At 41.7% G+C, this 25,588-nt stretch overlaps 1 protein-coding gene across 3 annotated transcripts in view; it reads right to left on the reverse strand.

Moving 5' to 3' along the window:
• The window catches only part of ELMO1 (engulfment and cell motility 1), a 525,628-nt gene that overhangs the window by 426,768 nt on the left and 73,272 nt on the right, over positions 1–25,588 (reverse strand). For 2 of the 3 annotated variants that reach the window (XM_058528310.1, XM_058528301.1), the window contains exon 2: positions 2,589–2,738. In XM_058528310.1, coding sequence (XP_058384293.1) covers positions 2,589–2,666 — 78 coding nt within the window. In that variant the 5' untranslated portion in view covers positions 2,667–2,738. Of the gene's footprint in view, positions 1–2,588; positions 2,739–3,017; positions 3,103–25,588 lie in introns of those variants that run through there. The other variant, XM_058528318.1, reaches the window with a different exon arrangement.

The following is a 25,588-nucleotide window of genomic DNA, read 5'->3' on the forward strand; positions in this document are numbered from 1 at the left end:
CAATAAACGAAACACATGATCCTGGAGGGGTATCAGGCTGCAGGGAAAATACCTATAAAGGACTTTATTGGAATAACTGATGAAATTTGAATATGGACTATGGACTCTCTATTAGATGACAGTGTTGAAATAATGTTCAATTTCTTGGTTTTCATAAAGAGACTGGTTATGTAAAAGAATAATTTTGTTCTTAGGAAAGACACACCAAATATTTAGAGGTAAAGGGGGATGATGCCTCCAAATCACCCTCCAGAAAAAAGTTCAGAAAAAGGATATATACTAGAGAGAGAAAAAGTAGAGAAAATAACAAAGCAAATGAAGCAAAACATTAATAATTAGTGAATCTGGATAAAAGGTAGACAGGAGTTCTTTGTAGTATTCTTGCCATTTCTCTGTTTGAAATTGTATCGAAATAAAGTTACTCTTCAAAACTATCAGGCCATGAAAAGCAAGGAAAGACTGAGAAACTGTCAAAGACTAAGGAAATAAGATGACTATATTACAATGTGGTTGGTACTCCTGGATTAGATCCTGGAACACAAAAAAGGACATTAAGGGGAAAACTGGTGAAATCCAAATGAGGTTTGTAGTTTAGTTACTAGTAACGTACCATTGTTAGTTTCTGAGTTTTGGCAAACGTACCACAGTTACATTAAGATGTTAACATTAGAGGAAGCTGAGTGAAGGGTATATGGAAACTCTCTATACAATCTTTGCAATTTTTCTTAAATCTAAAATTGCTCCAAAATAAAAAGATTATTTTTAAAAAATTATTTTAAGACACACATACAGCAAAGGCCATCCTCAAAGGCAGGAACAGGACACTGACTCCAAAGGCCTCTAAGAGGGTATATCAGGACTTGCTGTCTTAAAGCAGAGGTTCCCAAATGCTACCAGCCATGGCAGAATCGAAAGGAAATAATTCACCTGAACCACTGATTTAGAATCTCTTGGGATGCGACCCCAAGAGCATTTGAGCAAGTGCCCCGCCCCGGCTGGTTCAGATGAGGACTCAGGCTTGGGCACCAGGTATCCAGCTCAGCACTTCTCAGACTTAACTACACATAGGAATCCTCCACGGATCTTGTTAAAATGCATACTCTGGGTCAGGAGGTCTGGGGTAGGGTCTGAGACTCTGCATTTCTAATGAGCTCCCAGATAATGCCCAAGCAACTGGTTCTCAGCCCCACATATGGAGAAGGCAAAGCAAGAAGACAGACGGGACCTGGGTCCATGGCACTGGAGCATCACACAAGCCCAGGTCGGCCACGTGGATGTGAGAGGCCAACTTCTATCTTGTTGAAGCTGCTGTTCTCTTAGATTGTAGCCAAACCTAATCCTAACTGCATTTAGTCTGCACCAAGTAGTCCCAGACATATTTTCAAGTAAAATTCAACTGGTATCCTCTCTCAAACAGCACATGAAAAAGGATAAACATCTGTTGCCTGACACAAACATCTATAGAACCACTGGGCGGGCTTTTCTACCTGCATGGGTTGCTTCTAGAGTCACATAGAAATTACCTCAGAGAGCAGTTAAAATGACAATGATGTGCTGGTCTGATGACACCTTTTTTGACAACAATCCTAAAAATTGACTTTTTTACATTCATGCCCAAGCTCAACTAATTCTGATCTGACCTTTATAATTTGTTTTAATAAGTCCTTTGGATCCACACAATGACATATAACTCCTGCAGTGGTCTTCAACCAGATAATAAAATCTGACCAGGAAAAAAAAAGTGTAGATCAGAATCATAAAATAGTATTGAGAACATAAATAAAAAGTGGAGTTGCCATGGCACCCTAATTTTGAAAATGTATAAAGCCATCTAGAATCCTATATTATTTGCTTTATGAAATCCTTAAGTGTACGTTAGGCTAGAATCGTCTAGAATGACAAAAGTAACCTTCCTGAGATAACCTGTAATCAAATAGTAAAAAAGAGCTACCCCGTAAGACTGTCAAGATCCAAGCTAAAAGAGACCTTTATAGGTCAGACCATTTTTAAAATCTTCATATTATTTCATTCAGTACATATTTACTGAGTATTTATTATATGCCAGACAATACGCTAGTGCATCTCACACTAATAATAAAATTACAATGGGCTAGGATCCAAGACTGAGCCCCTCTATACTAATTTCATTATCAAGCTGTTAATATCATGTACTTGTTGGCTACTTCTGCAAAAATCGAAGAGAAGGTGATTCAAAAAATTAAGTTTTGTGTTGCTGTGATAAAACAATCTGCACATATTCACGAGTCCCTGCCAGGCAGGGCTGGGACAGCCTCCGCTGTGTCAGCTGCCCAGAGCCCAGTCCACTTGTCCCTCCTGCCTCCCTCTCAGCTTCAAACACAAACCCTGTATTGACGCAATCCAAGCAGACGTTGGACGAGTATAAAAACCCCATCCATCGCCACTGCATGTGGCACAGAAATCACACTACATTGCAACTATTAGTGCACAGATTTTTCAACATAGCCAGAGAGAGAAAGGGAAAAATATGAGCTATCCAGAGCCTGTGAGAATTCCGGAATAGAAAGGAAACTGAAAACAACCCACAAATTGCTGCCGGCATTACTGACCTGATCGATTTCCATGAGTTTGGGGTAGGCGCCCGGCCATTCTATGGCCACCTTGACAGTGTCCGCAGGTGGCGGCATTGTAAACCCCGAGAATGTCCAAAGTCAGTGGAACCGGGATCCTATGGTGTAGATGGCCACACGTGTCTATACCTAATGAGGAATGACAAAAAGAGAAAGAAAAGTTGATCACAGTGCAGATGCCGGGCGAATTTTGCTTCATCACTTCCTGTTTTCACTGGTGGTTTAGGTATAAGAAACGGCTCCGGGTGCAGAAAACATAAGGCGCCAACTGCACGACTGGCCCTCCTGAGGAGAGACGACAGATGAGGGGAAGGTGCCAACGCCCTAAAGTCAAAGCCGCCAGGAGACGCGGCCCCGGGGGGGACAGCCTGCCCGACCCCCTTCAGTGGAAAGCAAGGCGTCTCTTACCACCAGGTTCTGCTCCAAATGGAGCCCAGGGTCTGAATGAGCTGGGCTCACTCTGTCCAGAAATGCACGTAAACCCCTCACGCTCAACAGTCTCCGGAAGGACAGTTTGCCCAGGAAGTCCTGGTCAGGAAGCAGCATTTCTTTAAAGTATTTTCTGTGTGTCACAAATAGAGTTCCGTACTATAGCAACCAGGATATCAAGAGGAAGGAGAAATGCCCCAGAGTCCACACACATGCTCCCTCCCCAAGGCCGGTTCACACAATGCGCCTTCGCTGAGGGGAGAAAATTAACTGATGTGGCTGGTACAGCATTCAGAACAGACCTTGAATTCTCATTGGAATGTGTAATGTTGCTTACACAAAGGAAGTAAGATTATCCTCTGCTGCCTCTCTCAGACTAGCCCATTTCTTTTAGGACGACTTTTTTAACTTAATATTTTTGAGCAGGTAAAACATTCGTGTGATTCAAAACTAGAATGTGTGTGTGTGTTTGTGTGTGTGAGGCTATACAGTGTAGAATCCCCCTCCTTCTGAAGTTGTGCACCCACCCAACATCCACTTTTACCCCCAACCCTCCAGCTATCCACTGTTATTAGTTTCTTATATATTCCTCCAGAATTTTTTCATGTATATAAGGCAAAAGCAAAAATATATTACATTTTCCCCTTTCTTGTATCAAAGGCAGCAATCTATACCCTGTTTTTTCATTTCATGTATCTTCTAAATCTTCCTATGTTAGTAGAAATAGAGCCTCCTGGTTCCTTTAACAGCTGCATAGTATAGTAGTTCTTTGTAGGGAAGTATCCTATCTGATGAACTAGTCCTCTTTTTACCTTTGGCTATTATAAACAAGCTGTGGTGAATAACCTCATGCACACATCGTTTTGCACAAGTGCAAGTACATCCTTACGACAGATTCACAGAAGTGAAATTCTGGGTCAACGAGCATACACAGTCTTCAATTTTGATAGCCATTTCCAAATATCCCTCCATAGGAGTTGTACCAATCCTCACTACCTCGATCAATGGACGAGGCTGCCTCTTTACACACAGCCTCCTCAACAGATGGAACTTTTGCACACCTGACACACTGAGAAAAATATATCTCAATGCACTTTTCACGTGTATTTCTCTTATCGTGAATGAGGTTGAACACAAAGAGGCAAAGTCCCACATTTGCTTTTCTGGTAACTGTCCAAAACCCTTGCCCCTTTTCTATTGGGTTCTTGGTCTTTTTTTAGAAATTGATCTCTGTATGAAGATTCTAATCAAACCCATGCATTTGGTTCTTTATCTGACCACAGCAGGCCTTGTCAGTTGCTGTCCCAGATCTCAGTGGCAGTTGGACATCACTGAGATGACTGAGATAGCAGAGTTAACAATGGCAGTTACATAAATAACTAACATCACCAGAGCTGACAAGTAAAGGAAATGAACCAAAACAAAACTGCTGCTCCTTTGGCCAAAGATGATGAGGGAAGCCTGCAGTGGAGCTAATCAGTGCTAACCAGCAAGAGCAAATCTACAAAGCACCGGTTTAGCTGCTTATTCAACAAATAATTATTGAGCCCTACTCTGTGGCAGGCCTGTTCCTGGTGCTGGGGATACAGCAGCAAATCTAGACGTTAGATGGCATCAAGGGATATGGAGAAAAAAGAAGCGGGGAAGGAGAATCTAAAGCATGTGAGCATGCCTGTGTGGGAGGGGCAGGAATACAATTGCAAATAGAGAAATCAGGGAATGCTTCACTGAGAAGGCAGCATTTGAGTAAAGACCTCTGGAAGGTGAGGAAGTGAACCATGCACACATCTGGAGAAATCATGTCACAGGCCAAGGGAATAGCAAGTGCAAGGGCCCTGAGGCAGAAGCATGCCTGGCATGTTTCTGAAACAGGCAAGTGGCAGAAGGCAAGTAAGTAAGGGCAAAAATAATAAGGGAATGAGTTCCAGTAGTAGTTGGGTCATAACTTAGTAGGTTCATTCACCGTACTCTTGACTCCCTAGACACTTCCACCACATCTCTTGGTTTGTGACTTCTCAAGAAGACAGTCGTGTCCATGCACATCTATTCAGAGCATAAACTGGTGCAACTTTCCAGAGGTACTTTTGATAAATTGTACCAAAAGCCTTAAAATTTTGTATTCTCTTTAAATAATTTTGTTTTTCTAGGATATTTCCTCAAGAAATGATTATTAACTTAACCATAACAATGCCAATTGCTGTTTTGGTTTTAATTCCCAAAACTCGTAAACAATTGAATATTCAACAACAGGGACTTGTTAAATAATTATGGAGTCTTATGTGCAAATACAAGCAGACAATCTGTACCGGGGGCTTTTTCTTCATAGTCTGTACACTCTCTTGTTCACTTGAGAATTCTAAGGACGATGTATTATATCTGTACCAAGTCACTTCAATTCAGGATCCAGATTCAAGTATATACCCCAGAATAAGAATTAAGAAAACAGGTTGTAATGTGAAAACAGACTCGGTGTGAATATCAGGTAACACTATTCCAAACAAAGAACACACGGTCTTGGGGGACAAGAGAAGAGATAATAAAAATTAAAATGCATTCTGAGCGCCCTCTTCCCACCTCTACACTAAATAGTCTAGAATTACACTGAAAGAGGTCATCTAACCATCCAAGAATCAAAGGCCAAGCATGTTTTTCTTCCCCCTTAACTGGTATTCTTTTCTCAACTGCCATTCAGACAAAACCTGTTGAACAGGTGAGAATACAATGACGTGGCTTTCCCTGCATCTCCGTTGAGAACAAGATAGGAACAGAGTACAAAGCAGCTATTGAGAGAGCAAAGAGGCTAGGGGGCATCCTCTGGGAATTCACTTAACCAAGCCCAATTAGACCTCATCAGTTTTCCCCACATTAACAAACAGCACGGATGGGGCAGAGCCAGGCTGCCATGGGGTGGAGTCAGGTGCACAATTGCATGACGAATAATCCAGTCCACATCATTATCCTCAGAAGTCCGTGTTTTATTGTCCTGAATTTACATTTCCATTAGGGAACAATTAGCTCTCAAGGCTTCTATATATAGTCACTGTTGCTTCTGATGAAATTCAGGGAAAGAGGTTTCTAGCTCAGGCTTTCTCACTCTTGGCACAGTTAGCATTTGGGGCCACAGTCCTTTGTTGTGGGGCTGTCCTGTGCACTGTAGGATGGTTAGCAGCGTTCCTGGCCTCCACCCACTGGAGGTCAACAGCCCCGCTCAGTCATGACAATCAGAAATGTCTCCAGACATTGCCAAATGTGCTCTGAGGGGCAAAATCATCCTCTGGTTAAGTTGTGAGCTACCAAGTCCTCTGGGCAGATTACTAATGATCAGGGCAACCCACCGCTGAACTTGACACGAGACAAATGGTCTCATCAGGCTCTCCAAGAAACCTCAACACGCAGGCCCAGTGCTTGGTCAGGCATAATCAAGATGGATACACATTTTTAAATCTTCAGACAACAAATTCAATCTCCTAGTGTCCTTTGCTTCCCCCAGCACAGGACTCGTGGCACTTGGTTCTTCTGGTCCACTTCTCCCCACTACACCTGGAGCGCTCCAAGGGCAGGATGCACATCCTGATCACAGGTATATCACCAGGGCAAGGCAGGCATTTCATACGTGGTTGTCGGCTGAATGCATCCTCTCCACAACCAACATCTCATCAGAGCTGCTGGTAATAAAACCAAGTCTAGTGTTGTCAAAATTGCCCAGTAAATATAAGCTACATGAATTTGTGTAATCAGTGTGATATAATAATTCTTATGCAAACTAAAATTTAAGAACCACTAAAGGGAAGTCTATGCAGCAGGTTAGACATTCCAACCATTATGCCTTGTAAGGTAACTCTCAAGTCCGTAGAGGTACCTAGGGAATGGGTGGAGAATTCTACAATGTTCCGGCTTGCCTGCTGATTGATTTACTTTATTCCCTTTTTAATAATAAGATTCTACAACATTAACATGCATGTCAAATGGCTGGTTTATAGTTGAGGGAATTAAATGAGATAGAGGGGTCGCTTCTTACTTAGGAGTTAGTCACTCAAGTCCGTACGTTAGTTAGATGTGACTCCATAACCCTGAGCAAGTTGAAATTTTTTTTTTCATTCTATTCAATGTCTCCTTCTTAGCTTTGGGTCACATTTCAAATGGCGAGAAACCACTCTTGATTCTGATCTAGAAATCTGTCTCTCTCTCCACATCATTCTATGCCCAAAGTTCTACATGTCCCTACTCGTGTTTGAAACTCACCTCACCATAGTCTCTTAAAGATCTGTTATACCTCTTTGGGCCGGCCTCGTGGCTTAGTGGTTAAGTGCGCGCGCTCCGCTACTGGCTGCCAGGGTTCGGATCAGGGCGCGCACCGACGCACCACTTCTCCGGCCATGCTGAGGTCGCGTTGCACATACAGAAGGATGTGCAACTATGACATACAACTATCTACTGGGGCTTTGGGGAAAAAAAAAAGAAGGAGGAGGATTGACAATAGATGTTAGCTCAGAGCTGGTCTTCCTCATCAAATAGAGGAGGATTAGCACGGATGTTAGCTCAGGGCTGATCTTCCTCAAAAAAAAAAGAAGATCTGTTATACCTCTACATGTTTTTCCAAGCAGCTTGATTAGGCCTTGGGTTTCATAAAGTTCCCAAATACTTGATCCTTTTTTTTCCTTTTTTGAATTTTCCATGGAGTTTTAGGTTTGGGTCTCTGTAATGGCTTTAAACCCTTGTAGCCTATTTCTAATCTCTCTGTTACACCAGCAAAGAAAAAAAAAATCAAGCCTATAAGAATATTCCTATAGGAGCTGTGTAATGGAAAAACTAACAGGCTTTCCCTGGTGAACCGTGTGCCCCCGCAACTGCACTGAAAGAGGCTGACAGATGGGCCAGTAGAGGCCAAAAAGCAGATCAATGGGAAAGAAACACTGAACAGCTGGAGAAACAATTTGCTTCAACTCCTCTGTCCCTTTCTTCCTTCCCAGGAAAGCTGTCCTCTGCCCCACTGGCCATCATTATCTACTGGTGATAGATAATAGGTTTATAATAATTATGGGGATAGTGGAGAGGGAGTGCTAGTTCCATATTTTTAATGCTGAGTGATCCCTGATAGGAAAAGAAATCGACAATCTTTCCCTTGGCATTCAGGTTAAACAGAGAGGGAAAGTGGCACCTCACTGAAAGCAGCCTTTCATTCACTCTCTCTGTACTGTGTAGAGGAGGGAAAAAACCTTTCCTCACCCGCCTTAAGTTCAGTAGCTGAGGACTGCAAATTAAAGTAACAAAAGAGAGATTAACAGGAGGGTAAAAAAGAGATTATTTACTCATACAATGTGCATACATGCAGGAGAACTCAGAGATGAGTAATTCAGAGGTGGTTAGAATTTGGAGCTTATATACCATCCTAACAAGGGGTGATAAAGTGTGGAGAAGAGGCTAGATGAAGGAAAAGGGGTTCTGGGCTTCTGGGAGGTGTGTATTGTGGAAAGATGACTTGGAAATGTATGATATAAAAGGGTTGTGTAGTAAGGTTCGTTATGCAGTCTCAAGTCCTCTAAGGTGACAAGAGTTGTCTCTGGAGTAGTTCTCTTACAAAGTTCCATTTGTCCTCTCTTACAAATGGAAATTTCCTTTATAAATGTACATTTCCTCTACAAAAGGGAAATTAACGCCCTGCTTTTAAGTAGAAAGGAGAAGGGCAGAGAGCTCCTCCTATATTTGGTGTTTCTTAATTAACTTCAGCTCAAAATAATCTTTAATACTAAGTGGCATATTTTGAGGAGGCATCTTCTGATCTCCTTCAACCACCCCATCTTCCTTGAGCTCTCTAGTCTTCACTTTTGAGGACACTGCCTTGCGCAGTACACTGTGCCTCAGAAAGGCCCGCTGGAAACAGACCTGGATAAAAGTGTTGTTCTCCTCTTCTTTGTACGACATCCTTCTTACTCCAAACAGACTGATAACATCTCAACACCCTTACTGTCTAGGTCCAAGAAGACAGAAAGGGACAGGTGCCATTAGCTTGACATTATTCAGTATGCTGTGATCATGCAGGCTTGCTGAACCCTGTCTTTGTGTCCCTTCTCAAACACGTATTAGGGAGGGGCAACATTCCTCTTTACAAGTGACGTAGACGAGTGATGACTACCAGGAAGGACCATGGAGCGAGGGTAGTGGGTATGTGCCCCTGCACTGGAGGGTCCAGATGGATTGATACATGGTGGGGGTGCCATTTCAGATTCTCTGTCTCCATTAGAGAACTGATGGCCACTCTGAGAACAGCAGAGGCCCAAGGAGGAAGCTCTAGGGCTTCAGAAACTGGGGAACACTGTGCAAGACATAAGCATTCAGAAGAGAGTGAGGAAGAGAGAGAAATGAATCAAATGCAGAAGCCCACTATTCCATTTTACATAAATGCTGTTGATAAAAGCGTTACTATTATCTTAGTAAGAACTCCACCCATTTACTTGCCAGGTAGGGAAATGTGTTCTTAGCTACCCTTGGCTTACAGTAAGGTGCACACTTGCAGAGAAAAATCTTTGCTTTCACAGCATCTTGAACTGTCATCCTGGAGGCTATGGGACACTTGGCAGAAACAGGCATGGGCAGGAGCTGAGAGCAGGCACTGGACTGGGCCCTTGAAACACACACTTCCTCACTTACTCTTCACCCCAGCCCCAGGGATAGTTGGCACTATCTGCAGCAAATGAAGGAAGATACTAAATCTTAGCGAGTTTGAATAACTTCCCCCAAATATTTTGACTCTCGAGGTGATAGAAGCCTCTCTAACATGATACCTATTGTGGATTACTGTGTCACCTCCAAAATTCATATGTTGAAGTTCTAACCCCTGGTACTTAAGAATGTGACTGTATTTGGAGATTGGACTTTTAAAGAGGTAATTAAGTTAAAATGAGGTCATTAGGCTGGGCCCTAATCCTATCTGACTGGTGTCTTTTAAGGAGAGGAAATCTGGACACAAACAGGTACAGAGGGATGACCATCTGAGGACACAGTGAGAAGACAGCCATCTACAAGCCAAGGAGAGAGGCCTCAGAAGGAACCAAGCTTGCCAACACCTTGCTCTCAGACTTGAAGCCCCCAGAATTGTGAGAAAATAAGTTTCTGTGTTAAAGTGACCTGGTCTGTGGTACCTTGTTATGGCTGCCATAGCAAACCAGTACAACACTAAAGACAGAAAACATAAGGGCAGGCTGATGACTGGATACAAAGACGCTCAAGCTTAAAATCTTCTGTGTTCCCAAAAGCACCATAAAAATTTGAAGACAAATAAATAACAGTCAAGAAAATACTTGGAACAGCTATGACCCAACCTGACATAAATAGCCTCAATAATGACCTCTTATAAATTTATAAGGAAAAAAACACTTATAAAACCTAAAGAAAAGAAAATAGACAAAGCAATCCACACAAGAGGAAATGTATGATCAATAAATGCTGAAAAATTCACCCTTAATAGGAATGAGAGAAATGCAAATTAAAACTGCAAAACATACCTTTTTTCCTATTGATTGGTAAGAATGTAGGCAAAATAATACTCTCATACATTGTTACCAACAAGAAAAAAAGTAAAAAGCAAAAGCCCTTTAAAAATAAATAAAGTTAATTTATTTTTAATCCATAAAATGTGAAGTAATACGTTTGGCCATTAGAATGTCTGTTCTCATGAAACCACTAAAGCAGCGTTTCTTAATCACGGCAGTATTGACATTTTGGAGCAATAATTCTTTGCTGGGGGCTGTCCTGGGCACTGCAGGATGTTTAGCAGCATCTCTGGCCTCTGTGCACTAGATGCCAGTAACACCTCCCCAGTCGTGACAATCAAAATGCCTCCTGACACTGCCAATTGTCCCCTTGGGGGACAAATTACCCCTGCTTAAAAACCAGGGCACTAAAGTGACTGATGCTAATCTTGCTTTTAAGAAAAAGTTATGTAGACCAAGTTTATGAAGTGGGCATTAATCGTCATAAATATATTTTACCTGCAAAAAAGGGAGATGAGATGTAGAGCAAGGGTCAACTGAAGAAATAAAAATGCTTTCTCTACAGTTGCTAAACACCAACAGGAAAGGGAATCGATGTAAAAACATAAATACCTTGATACCACTGGAGGACAATCTTGTAACTTTTTACTCTAGCACTTTTCCCTCACACACTTCTAGTGAACTCTTGCAGCTTTGGTTTTTGTCCGTCCGGCGAGGTTTTCCCTCTCTTCCCCTCAGGTAGCAGGCCCTCTCTCACTGGTGGGCACGTGGCCAGGCCTGGCCAATGACAGCACCCATCTCCCTGGGAGCAGTGATTGATCCCAGGGACTGACACGTGATCCAAGCAAATCAATTTTTGGAGATTGATCTATGAGGCCTGGAAGGAAAGAGTTCTCTCTTTCTGCTGGGAGTTGTTAAGCTGAAGCTGGCGGCAGCCATGCTCCCTCCATGTGGGGAAGGGCCGTCTGCAACAGGACGAGGAGAAGCAAAGACAGAGAGACAGGAGAGAGGAGAGAGGACAGGAGTCCTACCTATGTTCAGTTTCTGGCTCCTAACACTTTTCCTCCTATCCTAATTTTCTTCCTAGATATATGAACCTATAAATTCCCCGCTATGCTAAGTGACTTTGAGTTAGGTTTCCATCACTCGTAATTGAAAAACTCCTAAGGAATACATCAACTCTACCATATCTGTTTACTGCCCTGAGTTATGGTCTTGCCTTTCACTTGAGAGATGACTGGCACACAAAACACAAACTGAAGTTACACGACCTAACCTTGCAGCCAAGTGGGAATGCTAATTTTGCTCCCCAATTCTAGAGTTCAGATGCCTGCGTGTCCATACTTCTGATGGAGCCCTCAGTGCCTAGGAGGTGCCCTTCCTCTCCTGCACTGCTAACAGAAGTCAAGCATGCATTTCAGGAATTAGTCTTAATGCAGCATTTCCCACACAGCACCACTTCTTTGAGATACTAGTAATTAATGTAACGAAAAGAAGAAAAAAAGAGTCAATTCTCTTATAAAACACTGAATGGAATAATGCTAATAATGGAACTAACTCGTTCATATACTGTATACTTCCTGTAACAACCTTATGAAATAGGTACCATTACTAAACCATTTTACAGACAAGGAAACTGAGAGGTGGAGACACTAAGTAACTTGCCCAAAGTCTCATATTCGCATGTGGAGCCCAGCCAGAACTCAATCCACATCAGTCTGATTTCATAGCCCATGTAAATTTTTAATTACTATACCATATTTTGAAAAAGGTTCTTTACTAAAGACTTCTCGGGTCTTTAATGAAACACATGTGCACTGTGAAATCTTCATATGCAATATAAAATATTTCCCAAACGTATGTGTCCAGAAAAGTCTTCTTTTTTTTTTTTTTTTATGGAGCATCTTGTGGCACTGCCTTCTTGTAGGACACACTGGGAAATGACGCTTTGAGACCATTTGCCTCCTTGGTTTCTCGTGAAAAAAGAATTGCCCAGTAGTCTTGGCCAGAAATGTAGTGGAAAGTGGCAGAGGAAACTCTTTCCTTTAGTTCCATATTGAATTATCATCACTTGCATCTATGAGATTATCTCCAGGAAAGAAGCCCAATTCTTTTGAGTAACTCTTTCCAATGCACACAGGACAGTAAAAATTCAATTAACTACAGCTTCTACTGTGCAAACTAGCAGAAGACAAATAATAAAAGAAACAGAATATTTGTATTTGCGATAAGCTAGAATCTGAATTTCCTGCTTTAAATCTTTGAGTGGTGATCCAGGGCCTACAGCACATAAACCTCTCAGAGCCTGGCTCTCCAGCCTGCCTCTGAGCACCACCGGTGCACCTTCCCCACCAACTGCATCCCTGCGCCTCACCCCCCCTAAACACGCAATGACTCTGTAAGTCAGACACAGCAAATATAGGTTTTCCCTTAAGACCATCAGCTGTCCTTTTGCAGTGGCTGCTGGTGGCACTGCTTAAAGGAGGCAGGTCCCAGACTGGCCAGGTTAGGATCTCTCCAGGTGTGCCATGGGCTACTGAGTGGAGAGGGAGAGCACCAAGACCAATGCTGGCTATCTCTTTCCCCGTCAAATTACTGGCCATTTCCTGGGCATGCCCAATTCTTGTGCTCCTGCCTTTGTTCATAACATTCCGTCTACCTGGAATGTCTTTTCCTCTCCCCTTGTGGTGGCTTTGAAAATTCTCACCTAAACTTTCAAGCCAATCTCATGTGCCAGCTCCTCTGAGAGATTTCCCTGACCCCATAGCCTCCCAAGACAGAAGCAATGGCCCCAACGTCTGTCTTCTTAGGTGCTTACAATGCACCTGCGACCAGAGCATCTTTCCACACCTTATGCGATTAATTTACATGAGTTCCCCGAGGGTAGGGATCATATATCTTATTCATCTCTGTCCCTCTAAGTCCTGACCAGATGGCATAGCAAACAGCAGCTCAATAAATATTTTTCAGACAAGTAAATGAAAAAATGAATGAATCACTCTTTCCTTAAAAGCAAATTCAGAGATTTAAAAAAAAAAAAAAAAGTGAAGAATTACTCAAGCCAATGATGCATTTTTAAAATCCAGAATTCCTTGCACAGAAAACCTTTATGCACTTTAAGCAGCAGCTATTCATCTGTCCCATTGGATGGAAATAGAAATGGAGGCGCTCAGAGGTGAGAGCAGGGCCTATTCCAGATTTGTTTTCCTCCTGGAGAAATTCTGTCAAAAGCAAGCTGAGCTGCTGGTTCTCTTCCCTTCACTCTGAGCTCTTTCTCTCTCTGCACTTTGGGAATCAGCATCTCAACTGGAAAGTTCATTATTTTACAAACTAATGCACACACTTCCTCCCTTGTTCTGGTTTTTGGATATTTGCTTTTCGAATTCCTTTTCAGCTGTTGTAATGCCAGTGACTGCTCCCTTCCTCCCCCCCAAATCTCCCCCAGCTCCCCTCCTCCAGGCAAGCCCTGTCACTCTGTGATGTGTGCTGACATTCCCCAGCGGAGGAGGCAAAGCTCAGGCCCAGTTCCCTATCTCAGAAGCCAGACTCAAGGCTACAGGAAATGCTGGAGCCTTTCCACCATCCTGTGAGCCAAACACTCAAAGTTTCCAAACCTGCTGATCAAAAAACAATATGCGAAACTTCCTTCTCCCCACTCCCCCCTCCAGTAACAGCAGAGCTCTAAAGGCCACCCTAGGAAACTCGGTTGCATCAGATTAGCAGTGACGGCCTACTGCAGAAGGCGGCGTGCCAGGCTGTGGCTACACAGGCTTCCACCTGACAGCTCAGCACAGAATTAGTCATTCTGAACAGCGATGCACAGTGCCAGGCCGTGGGCCGGACTCGCAGGGGATGGCCTGAGCCTCGGCCTTGTTCTTCCTCCTCTGGTGCTTTGGGTTTCATTCTCCAGATGACACTCACAGGCTTGTGAGTGTGAAGTCAGATGTCCACCTGGGCATTAATCCTGCTTCTGCCATGTCCACAGCTCTATGGACTTATGTCTAACCCTTAGTGTCCTCATCTGTGAAACTGGAGCAGCAGTAGAAACTTTCTCATAGGATTGTCGTGAAGACTAAACATAAAAAGCAATTAGAACAGGGCCTGCTGTATTATTATTATTATTGTTGTTATTATTATTATTATTATTAACTTACCAGGCATGGGGTATCTGGGTGAAGCATCCGTAGTCTCCTCTAGTGAAACACACAGAGGCCCCAGCGCATGGTAATTCTTTTTCCCTTAAGCATCATAATAGAACTGGGCAAATTGTTATAAGAGTAAGAGGAAATAATAATTCAGCCTGAAGCCAAGGGAGGTTTTTATAGATTTGGACACATTTTTTTTTCTGGGTTTTAAAGGATGAGCGGAAGTTTCTAGGTGAGTGACTGGGTTGGCAGGAATAGGAGGAGGAAGGTTAGGGTTAAGAGCTGGAAGGATAACCTGCATTTCAAAGGCAGGATGTCATAGAGAATTGCCTAGTAGATCATGTGAGGGCAAAGAAGAGACCCATTTTCTCTCCTGACCACAGGCCCAGGTCTCGCAGGAAAGTTCTCTGAGTACAGGGAGGTGACTGGGACACAAATTCTTCTAGATTCTTTCTCTCCAAGGAGAAGTGGAGGTAATCTTCAGTTATGAGGCAGTTAAGAGTCCCTAAAGACAGATCAAAGAGGTGCTCTCTGCACAGAGGGGGACCTGCCCCGCTATTACTGCACAGCTTCCCCCGATGTGTGTCCTTCCAGCCTGGCAGAGTGACCTCCGGCTCTCCTCTGTCTGAGGGACAGATCAATCAAGCCGCCCCACTTGCTGACTTCGCTGTCTTCTTCTCCAAGTGAGTAGCCCTAAAGTGCTAACGCTCCCCCCAGCAAGTTGACAGAGGGAAGGCATGAACCACCTGGGGCCTGATGAGCTCAGCTTGCTGGACATGGGCCCAGCTGCTCCCCAAAAGCTAAGGATTCTGTGAGGACTAAGGCACAGTGGCCAATGATTATGCAGCTCCACTCCTAGGGTGTCATATCCTGGCTCTAAGCAGAAAAACCACGAAATGTTTCTCAGGAAAGATTTGGTCAGTAAACACGAATTTCCCCCATACTCAGAGTTTTAGATATTTTATTCCTCCGGTTATTAGGCATAACCCCACACTCCCCAGCAAAACAAACAAAAACAAAACCCTGTAGATTTTTTGCTCTTATCTCTTTCACCTTAGGAAGCTCTGGCAAAACTCCCTGGATTGCATGAGAGAAATCTCTTCCTTCTGATTTTTTTCTGGGTTCCCTCACAAGTTTGTTACTATTTGCCTTAAGATAAAATACTATCAGGGCACATGCTATCAGCATGGACAGGTGGCCACACTTTGAATAGTTTTTCACACAAACACCAAGATGACAGTGGATCCAGTGGAGCAGTGTTCATTGTTGATATACAAAAGGATTGCTCTTGCATAGATACATATATGAATCTAGAAATTCCTTACCACATTTATTTAAAAATAAAACCATAGTAAAAACTGGGAGAAAGGTGGCCTGCAGTTCTAGTCTGAAAGCCAGTATTACTGATTACACCCTGGGGCTGCCAATATGTGTACTCCCATCTGGAGGATCACATTCTAGATAGATTTTTCTTTATTTTGCTGAAGAAGATTTGCCCTGAGCTAACATTCGTTGCCAATCTTCCTCTTTTATTTATTTATTTTTTCTTTGCTTGAGGACGATTAGCCCTGAGTTAACATCTGTGCCAATCTTTCTCTATTTTGTATGTGGGTCGCTGCCACAGCATGGCTTGATGAGTGGTGTAGGTCTGTGCACTGGATCTAAACCCATGAACCGGGCTGCCGAAGTGGAGCACACAGAACTTGAACCACTCGGCCATGAGGCTGGCCCCTGGATTTTGTTTTTTAATGCTCATTTCCCCTTCACTCTACCCTAGGCAGAGCTTCCCTACAATCTGTCTGCACATCCTAGGAAACGGTGAGATTAAAAGCTGATAGAGGAAAACAGAAGGACTTCCAACTCAGTGCTGGCAGTTTGCTAACTGAGTATCTTTTAAAATTTACATTGGTTGGGCCAGCCTAGTGGTGCAGCAGCTAAGTGCACGTGTTCCGCTGCAGTGGCCCGGGGTTCACAGGTTCGGATCCCGGGCGCACACTGATGCACTGCTTGTCAAGCCATGCTCTGGCAGTGTCCCATATAAAGTAGAGGAAGATAGGCATGGATGTTAGCCCAGGGCCAATCTTCCTCAGCGGAAAGAGGAGGATTGGCGACAGATGTTAGCTCGGGGCTGATCTTCCTCACAAAAAAATGAATAAATAAAAATAAATAAAATTTACATTGGTAAATAAACAGGATGCTGATGATTTAAAATTCTTTTTATCTACATGCAGTTCTAGCAAACTCAGGACTCAATCTGCTAATATCTGCTTTGATAAGGATTCAGTCATGCAAAAAACAAACCAATAATAATAAAAACAACCACACACACACACAAAAACCTAGCTGGATTAGTGAAGGAGATTATGAAAAAAATTAGAAAAGGCCATCATGCATCTTACCATTTTCCTATTACAATATACTTTGCCTTGCCTAGAAAAAAGTTAGATATTATAAATATTTGTGAAACACTTGAGTTCTTCTGACAGATCTGATAATGGGGTCAGATTCTAGGACCTAATTATCTGAGGCATGAATTTAATGAATGAGGTCAAAGAAAACTAGATTCGACTTGACACCTAAGAATCTTACTTTTTTCAGCTTTTCAAATCAAAGCCAATTTCTCCACACTTTATAGAGGCAAGATGGCAAAAGAAAGAGGACAGGTTTTGGAGTCAGACAGATCTGGATTTGAATGTAAAATTGGGTAATGTTTTAAGCCAGGGCACAAGATTACCGGATTTGCATTTTACCTCAGCCTACAGGGAGAACAGATAGGGCAAGGATGGACTGGTGAAGCTTGATGGCAACTGATGGCAGTGGCTTGGGCTGGAGTGGTGGCCTTGGAGATGGAAAAGGTGAAGGACTTAGAAGCAATTTTAAAAATAAAAGCCAACACAAATAGATGATGGACAGCATATAGGGGAAGAAGAAGCTATAGTCAAGGGTGACCTAGGATTCTGGCTTATATAACAGAACAGACGGTGATGCCATTTACTGAGCCAGGACTACTCCAAATAGGAGATGCACTCCCAGCCAATTTGCTGACCACTATCAAGTCAATGGGTGTGTAGACTCATCTGGAGGAAGCAGTGGTATAGCCTAAGCCACTAGTACAAGAGACACCCTTCTTACCTCTTCCTTGTAGACCTAATCTGCCTTACCACAGACTACATCTAAAATTCACGGCAATTTCCATCTTATTAACTGAGAGGCAGCAGAGTACAGCAGTTCCAGTCACAGACTGAACTCAGATTACATGTACTCTAATCTTAGTTTCACTGTCTCCCAGCCTTGTGACCTTGGGAAATTACTCTCTGTGCCTCAGTCTACCGTAAAATGGGGAAAAACACACTACCTATCTCACAGCTTTCTTGAGATGAGTAATAAGATGGTGATGGTAATAACTAATGTTTACATAACTTACTACGTGCCAGGTACTCTACTGAACAGTTCACTTAGTAAATTGACTCATTCAATCCTCCCCAAAGCCCTATGACAGAGGTGTTGTCATAATCTCCATTCTTAAAATGAGGAAATGGAGTCATTGAGGAAACCAGCCACTAACTTGGCTAGTTAGCAGTCTGGCCAATCCAAAGTCTGTGTTCTGAACCATTATGCTGAACTTCCTCTGACTTGAACATACACAAAGTGTTTAGAGCAGGGCCTGGCACAGAGTGAGAGCTGGTCTACATCAGGTCTATGAACTGGCAAATCTAGGCTTTTACAACCAATACTGTTCATAGTATTAGGGAAGGAAGAGGCTTTAAGCACTTTTCCATTATGGATCCCTACTGCACCTTCCTACCTCGTACTTACATAATATTGAGAGTGACTTAGTGGACTTGCTTCTGACTTTGATTTCATGGACAAGAATCATATGGCCTGAGTTGTTCAGGCTCAACACAGACTTACTTTTTGATGCTGTGACAGAACCTGCAACCTGACACAACCTGAGACACAGCTCTGCAGGAAAAATACCCCATGGCTCAGATCATAACTTCCGGTGAGGTAAAACAGGGATCTCTTCACAACCTCTGTCTTCGCACCTTTTCACTTAATGAATGGACAAACTTTTGTGTGAGTTGAATATACTCTCCCAACCGCCTAGAGAAAGAACACAGGGGTTCTTTTCTAAGCAGATAACATGATTTTATTTCCACTAACAAGGAATAATCTTAATTGACATCTAGCTCTGTCAGAGTACAGTCTGAGAACAAGTACTCAAAACTGAAATAATGACTTTTTGGTTGCAGGCCCTAGCATTTAATGAGCTTATTATGGCAAATAACCTAAATAGCAAATCAATTCACTCAGGTACAAGAGAGTTCACTGGCAAGTTACACAGCTTAAAGTGAAAGTTTATGAAACTTGACTGAGATTTTTAAAAAACTGAGACAGACATTTCAAACATCTACTTAAAAAATTTTCAGGCAAAAATTAATTCAGCTGTTTACTAAAGCATAAACTTCTGGGGGACCAACAGACACAAATTACTTTTTTGAGAAAAATCCAGGATCTGCCTGAGGGTTTCTTGGCATACTCCCGAGGAGGTAGGGTGGTCACCTACTCAAAAGTGGGACCAAATTAGGCTCCTCAAATTTCAAAAGGATTTCAACCCAATCCTCAGATCAACCAACTTGTAAAGGCATATGTGATTGCAAGTACCTGCCAAGAATAAACAGTTAGTGCACTCTGCACCCTTATCAGTAAGCATACTACTGAACTCATTGCCATCTACGCAGATGGTGACTTCATTGTTTTCAGTAGGAAAACTTTAGAAACAATCTTAAGTTTTAATAATAGGAAATTGGTTTAGAAACTTTTAGTAAAGCCATAAGATAGAATAAGCAGTCATAAAAAGATTACATTAAAACAATCTATGATGCTAGATAATACTGACAACATATTTTCATTGATTCATTTATATCCATTAACACTTAAATATTAATAAATATTTATTCCAGTAGACATTTACTACAAGAACTCAGAACAACTAGAATTCTCATACATTGTTGATTAATTAGTAGGACCCTTTTAAGAAACCAGTTTGGGCAGTTTCTTATAATATTAAATATACATTTCCCATATGCCCCGTCAATTCCACTCCTAGGTATTTACCTAAGAGAAATTAAAACATATGTAAACACAATGACTTGTATGTGAATAGTCATAGCAGCTTTATTCATAAAAGCCAAAAACTAGAAACAACTCAAATTTCCATCAACTGATGAATGGGTAAACAAATTATGGAATATCATCCATACAATGGAAGACTATTAAGCAATAAAAAAGAATGAATTACCACACACAATAATAGAAATGAATCTGAGGTGCATTATACTAAGTCAGGGGTCAGCACACTTCAGCCTGCAGGCCAAATCTGGCCCGCTGTCAATTTTTATAAACAAAGATTTATTGGAACAGAGCTATACCCATCCAGTTACATAATGTTAAAGACTGCTTTCATGCTACAAGAGCAGAGTTGAGTCCTTCCAACAAAGACCCTATAGGCTGCAAGCCTAAAATATTTACTATCTGAATCTTTACAGAAAAAGTTTGCCAATCCCTATGGTAAATAAAAGAAGTAGATACAAAAGACCACATACTGTATGATTCCGTGTATATGAAATTCTAGACAGGGCAAAACTACATTGACAGAAAGCATATCAGTGGTTGCCAGGGGCCACAGGGAGGGATTTGACTGCACAGAGCCACAAGGGAACTTTTTGGAGTGAAGAAAATAGTCTGTATTTCGATTGTGGGGATGGTTACATGACTGTATACATTGGTCAATACTCACTGAATGAAAAGTGATAAATTTCACTATACCACAACAAGCTGACCAAAAGGATACATATAAGATATATATATGTATAATTTATTAATTACTACCTCCTGCTAGGTATGACCAGGTACTACCTCCTGCCAGGTATTCTTCCAGGTGCTGGAAATGAGACATTAAACTTTGTGTTCAGAGCAAGTTTCTGCCCAGATGGTGCAGCTATAAAATGGTGGACGCTCACACTGACCCACAGTGGACCCATAGCATAGCTTAGCCTAACCTAACTAATAAAGGGCTCATTTCTGCATCCTAGTCTTTCCTTAGACACTGTCTCTACACAACCTTATACAATCCTATGGATATACTTTAAATGTATATCCAAAACCCAAATCTTCCTCTCTCCCTCCCTCTCTTCCTCCTCCTTTCCTTTTTTCTTTCCTTCCTTCCTTCTCCTTCCTTCCTCAAATATCCAACTGCCTACATCATATAGCTACTTAGTTATCTTACAAGCATCTCAAACAGCATATCTGAAACTAAATTCTTTCCTCTGGAATCTGTTCTTCCTTCAGAGTTCTCCTTATTAAAAAATGGGTTTGTAGTAGATCTTTACACCAGCTTTTCTATTTCTCCTCTTCGTCTGCACACACTAGAGGATTACACTTTGCGCCCCTTGAAATAAAAGTCCACACCCATATATATGACTCACTGTGGCCAATGACATGTGACTAGAAGTGACAGAAGTCTTGAAGAGCCAGTGCATGAACCGCCATGTTCTTTCTTCCCTTGCTATAGCAAATTTGGTGGAAGCTGTGTTGAAATGATGGGCAATCTGGATCACTGAGTTTGGAAGACCTATAGCCCTCGTTGCATGACAGAAAACTTTCTGATATTGGCCTAAGATTTTGAGGCTGTTGTTACCACAGCATGACCTAGCCTCTCCTAACACAGGACCTCAGGTACTCATGACAAAACCCAAGTGTTCTTCTTGACACTCCTTCTCCCTAACCCTCCACTTCCAATCCACCACCAATCCAACTAAACTCTCTCAAATTCACCCCATTTTCTCCATCTTCACTGACATTGCCCAGGCCAAACCAACAACTCTCACCTGGACTCTTGTAATAGGCCTCCAATCTCTTCTCCACACAGCCTCCAAAGTGGAAACCACAAAAATATTCAAATGGCTCTTCTGTTTAAATCCCTTCAATGGGTCCCCACTGTACTCAGGCTTAAATCCAAAGTCCTTAACATGGCCCACAAAGGCCTGCGTAATCCAATCAGTGCCCACCTGTCTTGATCTCAGCCATATTCTCTCTCTCTTTCTTCCTCTCCCTTCTTCCCTCTACCCCAATCCCAACTCAGTAGCTCTGGCACTCTCTCAGTTGCTCAAGCGTGCCAAGCTCCTACCATGTAACTTAGTCTCCCCTCCTCTCCATTTTTCTTTTCTGCCAAGCTACCTGAAGTCACTCTAAAACACATCAACCTCTCCTTTCACTTCTTACCTTTCATTTCTTACTAGAAGGGGAAAAACAACTCTTGAAAAGTCTCAAGAAGTGATAAGATTAAATTCTTAAAATTTATGATAACATAGGATCTAACCACTGGTAGAAGTAGTAAGAGAAGGAAGTTATATCCGGTGCTTGGGAATTGGAAAAAGAAGTGAAACAGAGTGACTAGGAAACTAAAGAGGCCAGAGAAGGGATCCCTGGAAAATTATACCCTAGAAGAACTAATGACTTCATGACCTTCACTGTCCCCTTCCATCCATGATTCTGTATTGAAGTAATCCCAATTCCTCAAGAATCTCTCACTCAATTCAGTTCTAAGACCCTTCCCTAGGCCATAGGTCTCTGGTGTAAAGGACTCCCCTCCCCACAGAAGGCCAGGGAACCCCCCACACACATCATCTCTGGGCCACTATAGTGGCGAAGGATGATATCCTCCCAGCATGCCAAACTGGAACCCTTGTGTCAACACATTTTTCCCTTAGGATCAAATTCTCCAAGCAGTTTTTATCTCCATCTTTATTAACATAAAGTGAGACTTCAGAGATACTCAGGGGACCCTCATATGGCTGTGTGTCTAACATTGATTCCGCCAAATATAATATTAAATCTATGACTAAAAGTGTTCCAAGTTTCAGGCAATAATCTAGAACGTTGAAACATACTTATGCTTAAATTAGGGATCTCCCGAAGAGTTTTACTCACATTTGACCATTTCTGCTTCCACCTAAACATTAATCTAATTGGAGAAAGAGACTTCTTTTCATGTTTATTTATTTGTTTTAAAAATCTTTAGCATAGAAAAATAATGCAAGAGTTCTATAAGGCATGCTTTAGTGCTTTAATTCTAGTCTTTATTTCTGGTATTTTTTTCCAGACTTCTTACTTTTTGTAATTAAGAAAAAATTCAAGTCAAACCAAATTTCTTCTTCCTATCACTTCACCATCTTAAAATTTGGCAAATTTTCTTGAGAAAAGGGAGCAAACTAAAGTGCTTTTGTGGACACACCTTGTTTTTCAGGTGCAAGACAGCTCAAGATATTTTCTTTTCTATCACCATTGATAGAAAAATTACTCAAAAAGTGAATCCTATTGAAGATGGGTCAGAAGCATCTTCTTAACAAAGCTCACAATGTTTTTATAAACTCACATGTCTGGGACTTGGAACTTGTTAAAGATTATATCCGGATGGTGTCCAAAACATCTTTATCTGTGACAGTTGTGAATGACTGTCACAACTTGAAAAGTGAGAAATGCGGGTACGTTTTTAGCTTTTATCAAATAAAAAGCTCTTCGCCCCCACAGGTTTACATCTGAGCCTGCATGGAATGGGAAAGCAATAGTAGTTTTCCTGTCTACTCCCATCAACTGGAAAACATATCCACTTTTCCTGAAATAACTTCTAACATCAGGCCACATTTCCACTTTCTGTTTTAAATTCTATCAAGCGGTTCGAAATTCTTACAGTCCTTAAAGGCTATGAAACTTCACAGAGTAAAGCGTCTTTCCAGTGGGCACCTGAAAATAAAAGACGTTGTTTTAGTGAATACTGATCAATTCTCAAGCTTGCTGCAGGCGATCATGTGGAAGTGTGGAGGGAGAAGAGAGAAGCCAGGAGCTTCAGCGCTCAACAGGCAAGAGACTGTATCCAAGCTCCCTCTGGTTAGTGTTGGCCTACACCAAAGCAGTGGGAGGATATAAAGGGCAGCAGGAGATCTGGTCAATACTGGTCCCTGAAGAAGCTCTCCTCATTAGTAAAAGCAGAAGAGAAGACTATCGTCTACTGCAGAACCGCCGAAGTGCCAATTCTCAAATACGATCTACTCGTCTCACTCATTATTTCTTATGACCAAACTTTGATCTCAGCGATCATAAAAGTTCAGACCCAGTGTGAAGACACAGGAAAAAATGTGGCTTCCGAGGTAAAGCGGAGAGATGAAGAGCTAACCAATGAGTTAATCAATGCAGACAATCTGAAAATTCTTCTTTTCCTCAATAGTAAACTCTTTTTTCTCGATTACTCATAATTATTCCAACTCACCACTTATCTCTTCCTAGGCAGATAGAGACGTCCTAAATTATCACCATGAGCACCATTATCCTCCCTGTGTTGTCGTAATATCAAATATGTGCAGTGACTTTAAGCTTCACAAGTATAAAAACGTAAAATAGTTAATATTCATTGTACAACCTACTAAAGATTACAACCACTACATTGATAAAAGTAAATCATCTGATAGATGAATCACTAACCTAAGATTTCACTTCTGTCCACCACTTACAGGGACCTCTCTACCAGTGAGGTTCCTGAGGTTATTAAAACGACCTAGAAGTTGTTTCCAAATTCTAAGCAGAAAACTCCATCATACCCAAAGGGGCTAAAGGATGAGAAGGAAAATTCAGGAAGAGTATCCTTACTTTTGCCCCTCAATTTTGATAACTGTGCCATTCTTCTACAAGACAAAGGAAGAAATTATAGTCTTATCCTGAAGGCAGTCTGGATGGAATGTCCAGTGTATTTTTTCTTCAAAGTTAAATTATGCTGCATACAACAAAAATAAACATTATTAGTAATAACTATTTTATATCAGACTTTAGCATTAACTATTTCTCATATATTAAAAACAGAAACCAATGCTTCCAACATTCATTTCATTTCATCACACACAGAATCTCTGTGAGGTAGGTCGGCAAATACTGTTACAAAATCTCATTTTACAAATAAGGCAGTGAGGCATACAAGTTAAGACCCAGTTCAAATTCAGATTCATTCCAATCTCCTAACACCTAGTGCTCAGAGCAGTAGATGAGGTAAGACAAAGTTAAGAAATTGTATACAAATCATTCATATTTGTCTAAGTTTTAGGTTTCTATTTGAAGAGAGGAAGTCAGACATTGAGAATTTCCCACCTTCACACTAATGAGCCTCATGCATGGAGCAACTGAAGGCTGGGAACACATATAGCATATACCTGCCCTTTTCCAAGGCTCATTCCTCTCGAGTCTCTAAAAAATAGCCTCATCTCCCAACTTGATGTAAAAACCAGCTCCAATTCAGTGACAGTGTTCCCTAAACTCCGCCAAGGGAAAAAAGAGATTCTCTATTCATTTCACAAATATTAACAAGGGCCTTCCTCTCATCAATCACAGAGCATGGAGATTCTGACAAAAGAGTGAAATAAACCCGGGTTGCTGCTCTCAAGAAGTTTACATTCTTATTCTCAACAACTGGATAATGGACTGAAGAGATCATTGAGAAAGTAATAGAACAAAAAGATATCAGATGCTACTAAAATACTTTACATCTACATAGTTCCATTATGTCAATAAATATATGAAAGCAAAATCTATCCGATGAGGAGTTTTCACAAGCCCAACATTTTCTGGCCTCCACCCCTTTCTCTCCCCATCTCCTACTCTACTTCTCCTTGCTCACTCTCTTCTGGCCACCCGGGACATCTTGAAGTTCCTCAAACATACCACACTTTTCACCCACTATGGGAAGTTGAAGTTCCTCAAACATACCACACTTTTCACCCACTATGGGAAGTTGTGGGAACTTCCCATAGCTGGCTTGCTCATCATATTCAGGACTCAGCCCAAATGTCATCTCCTCAAAAAAGCCTCC

The sequence above is a fragment of the Diceros bicornis genome, chromosome 3 (assembly GCF_020826845.1).
Source record: "Diceros bicornis minor isolate mBicDic1 chromosome 3, mDicBic1.mat.cur, whole genome shotgun sequence".
Lineage (NCBI taxonomy): Eukaryota > Metazoa > Chordata > Mammalia > Perissodactyla > Rhinocerotidae > Diceros > Diceros bicornis.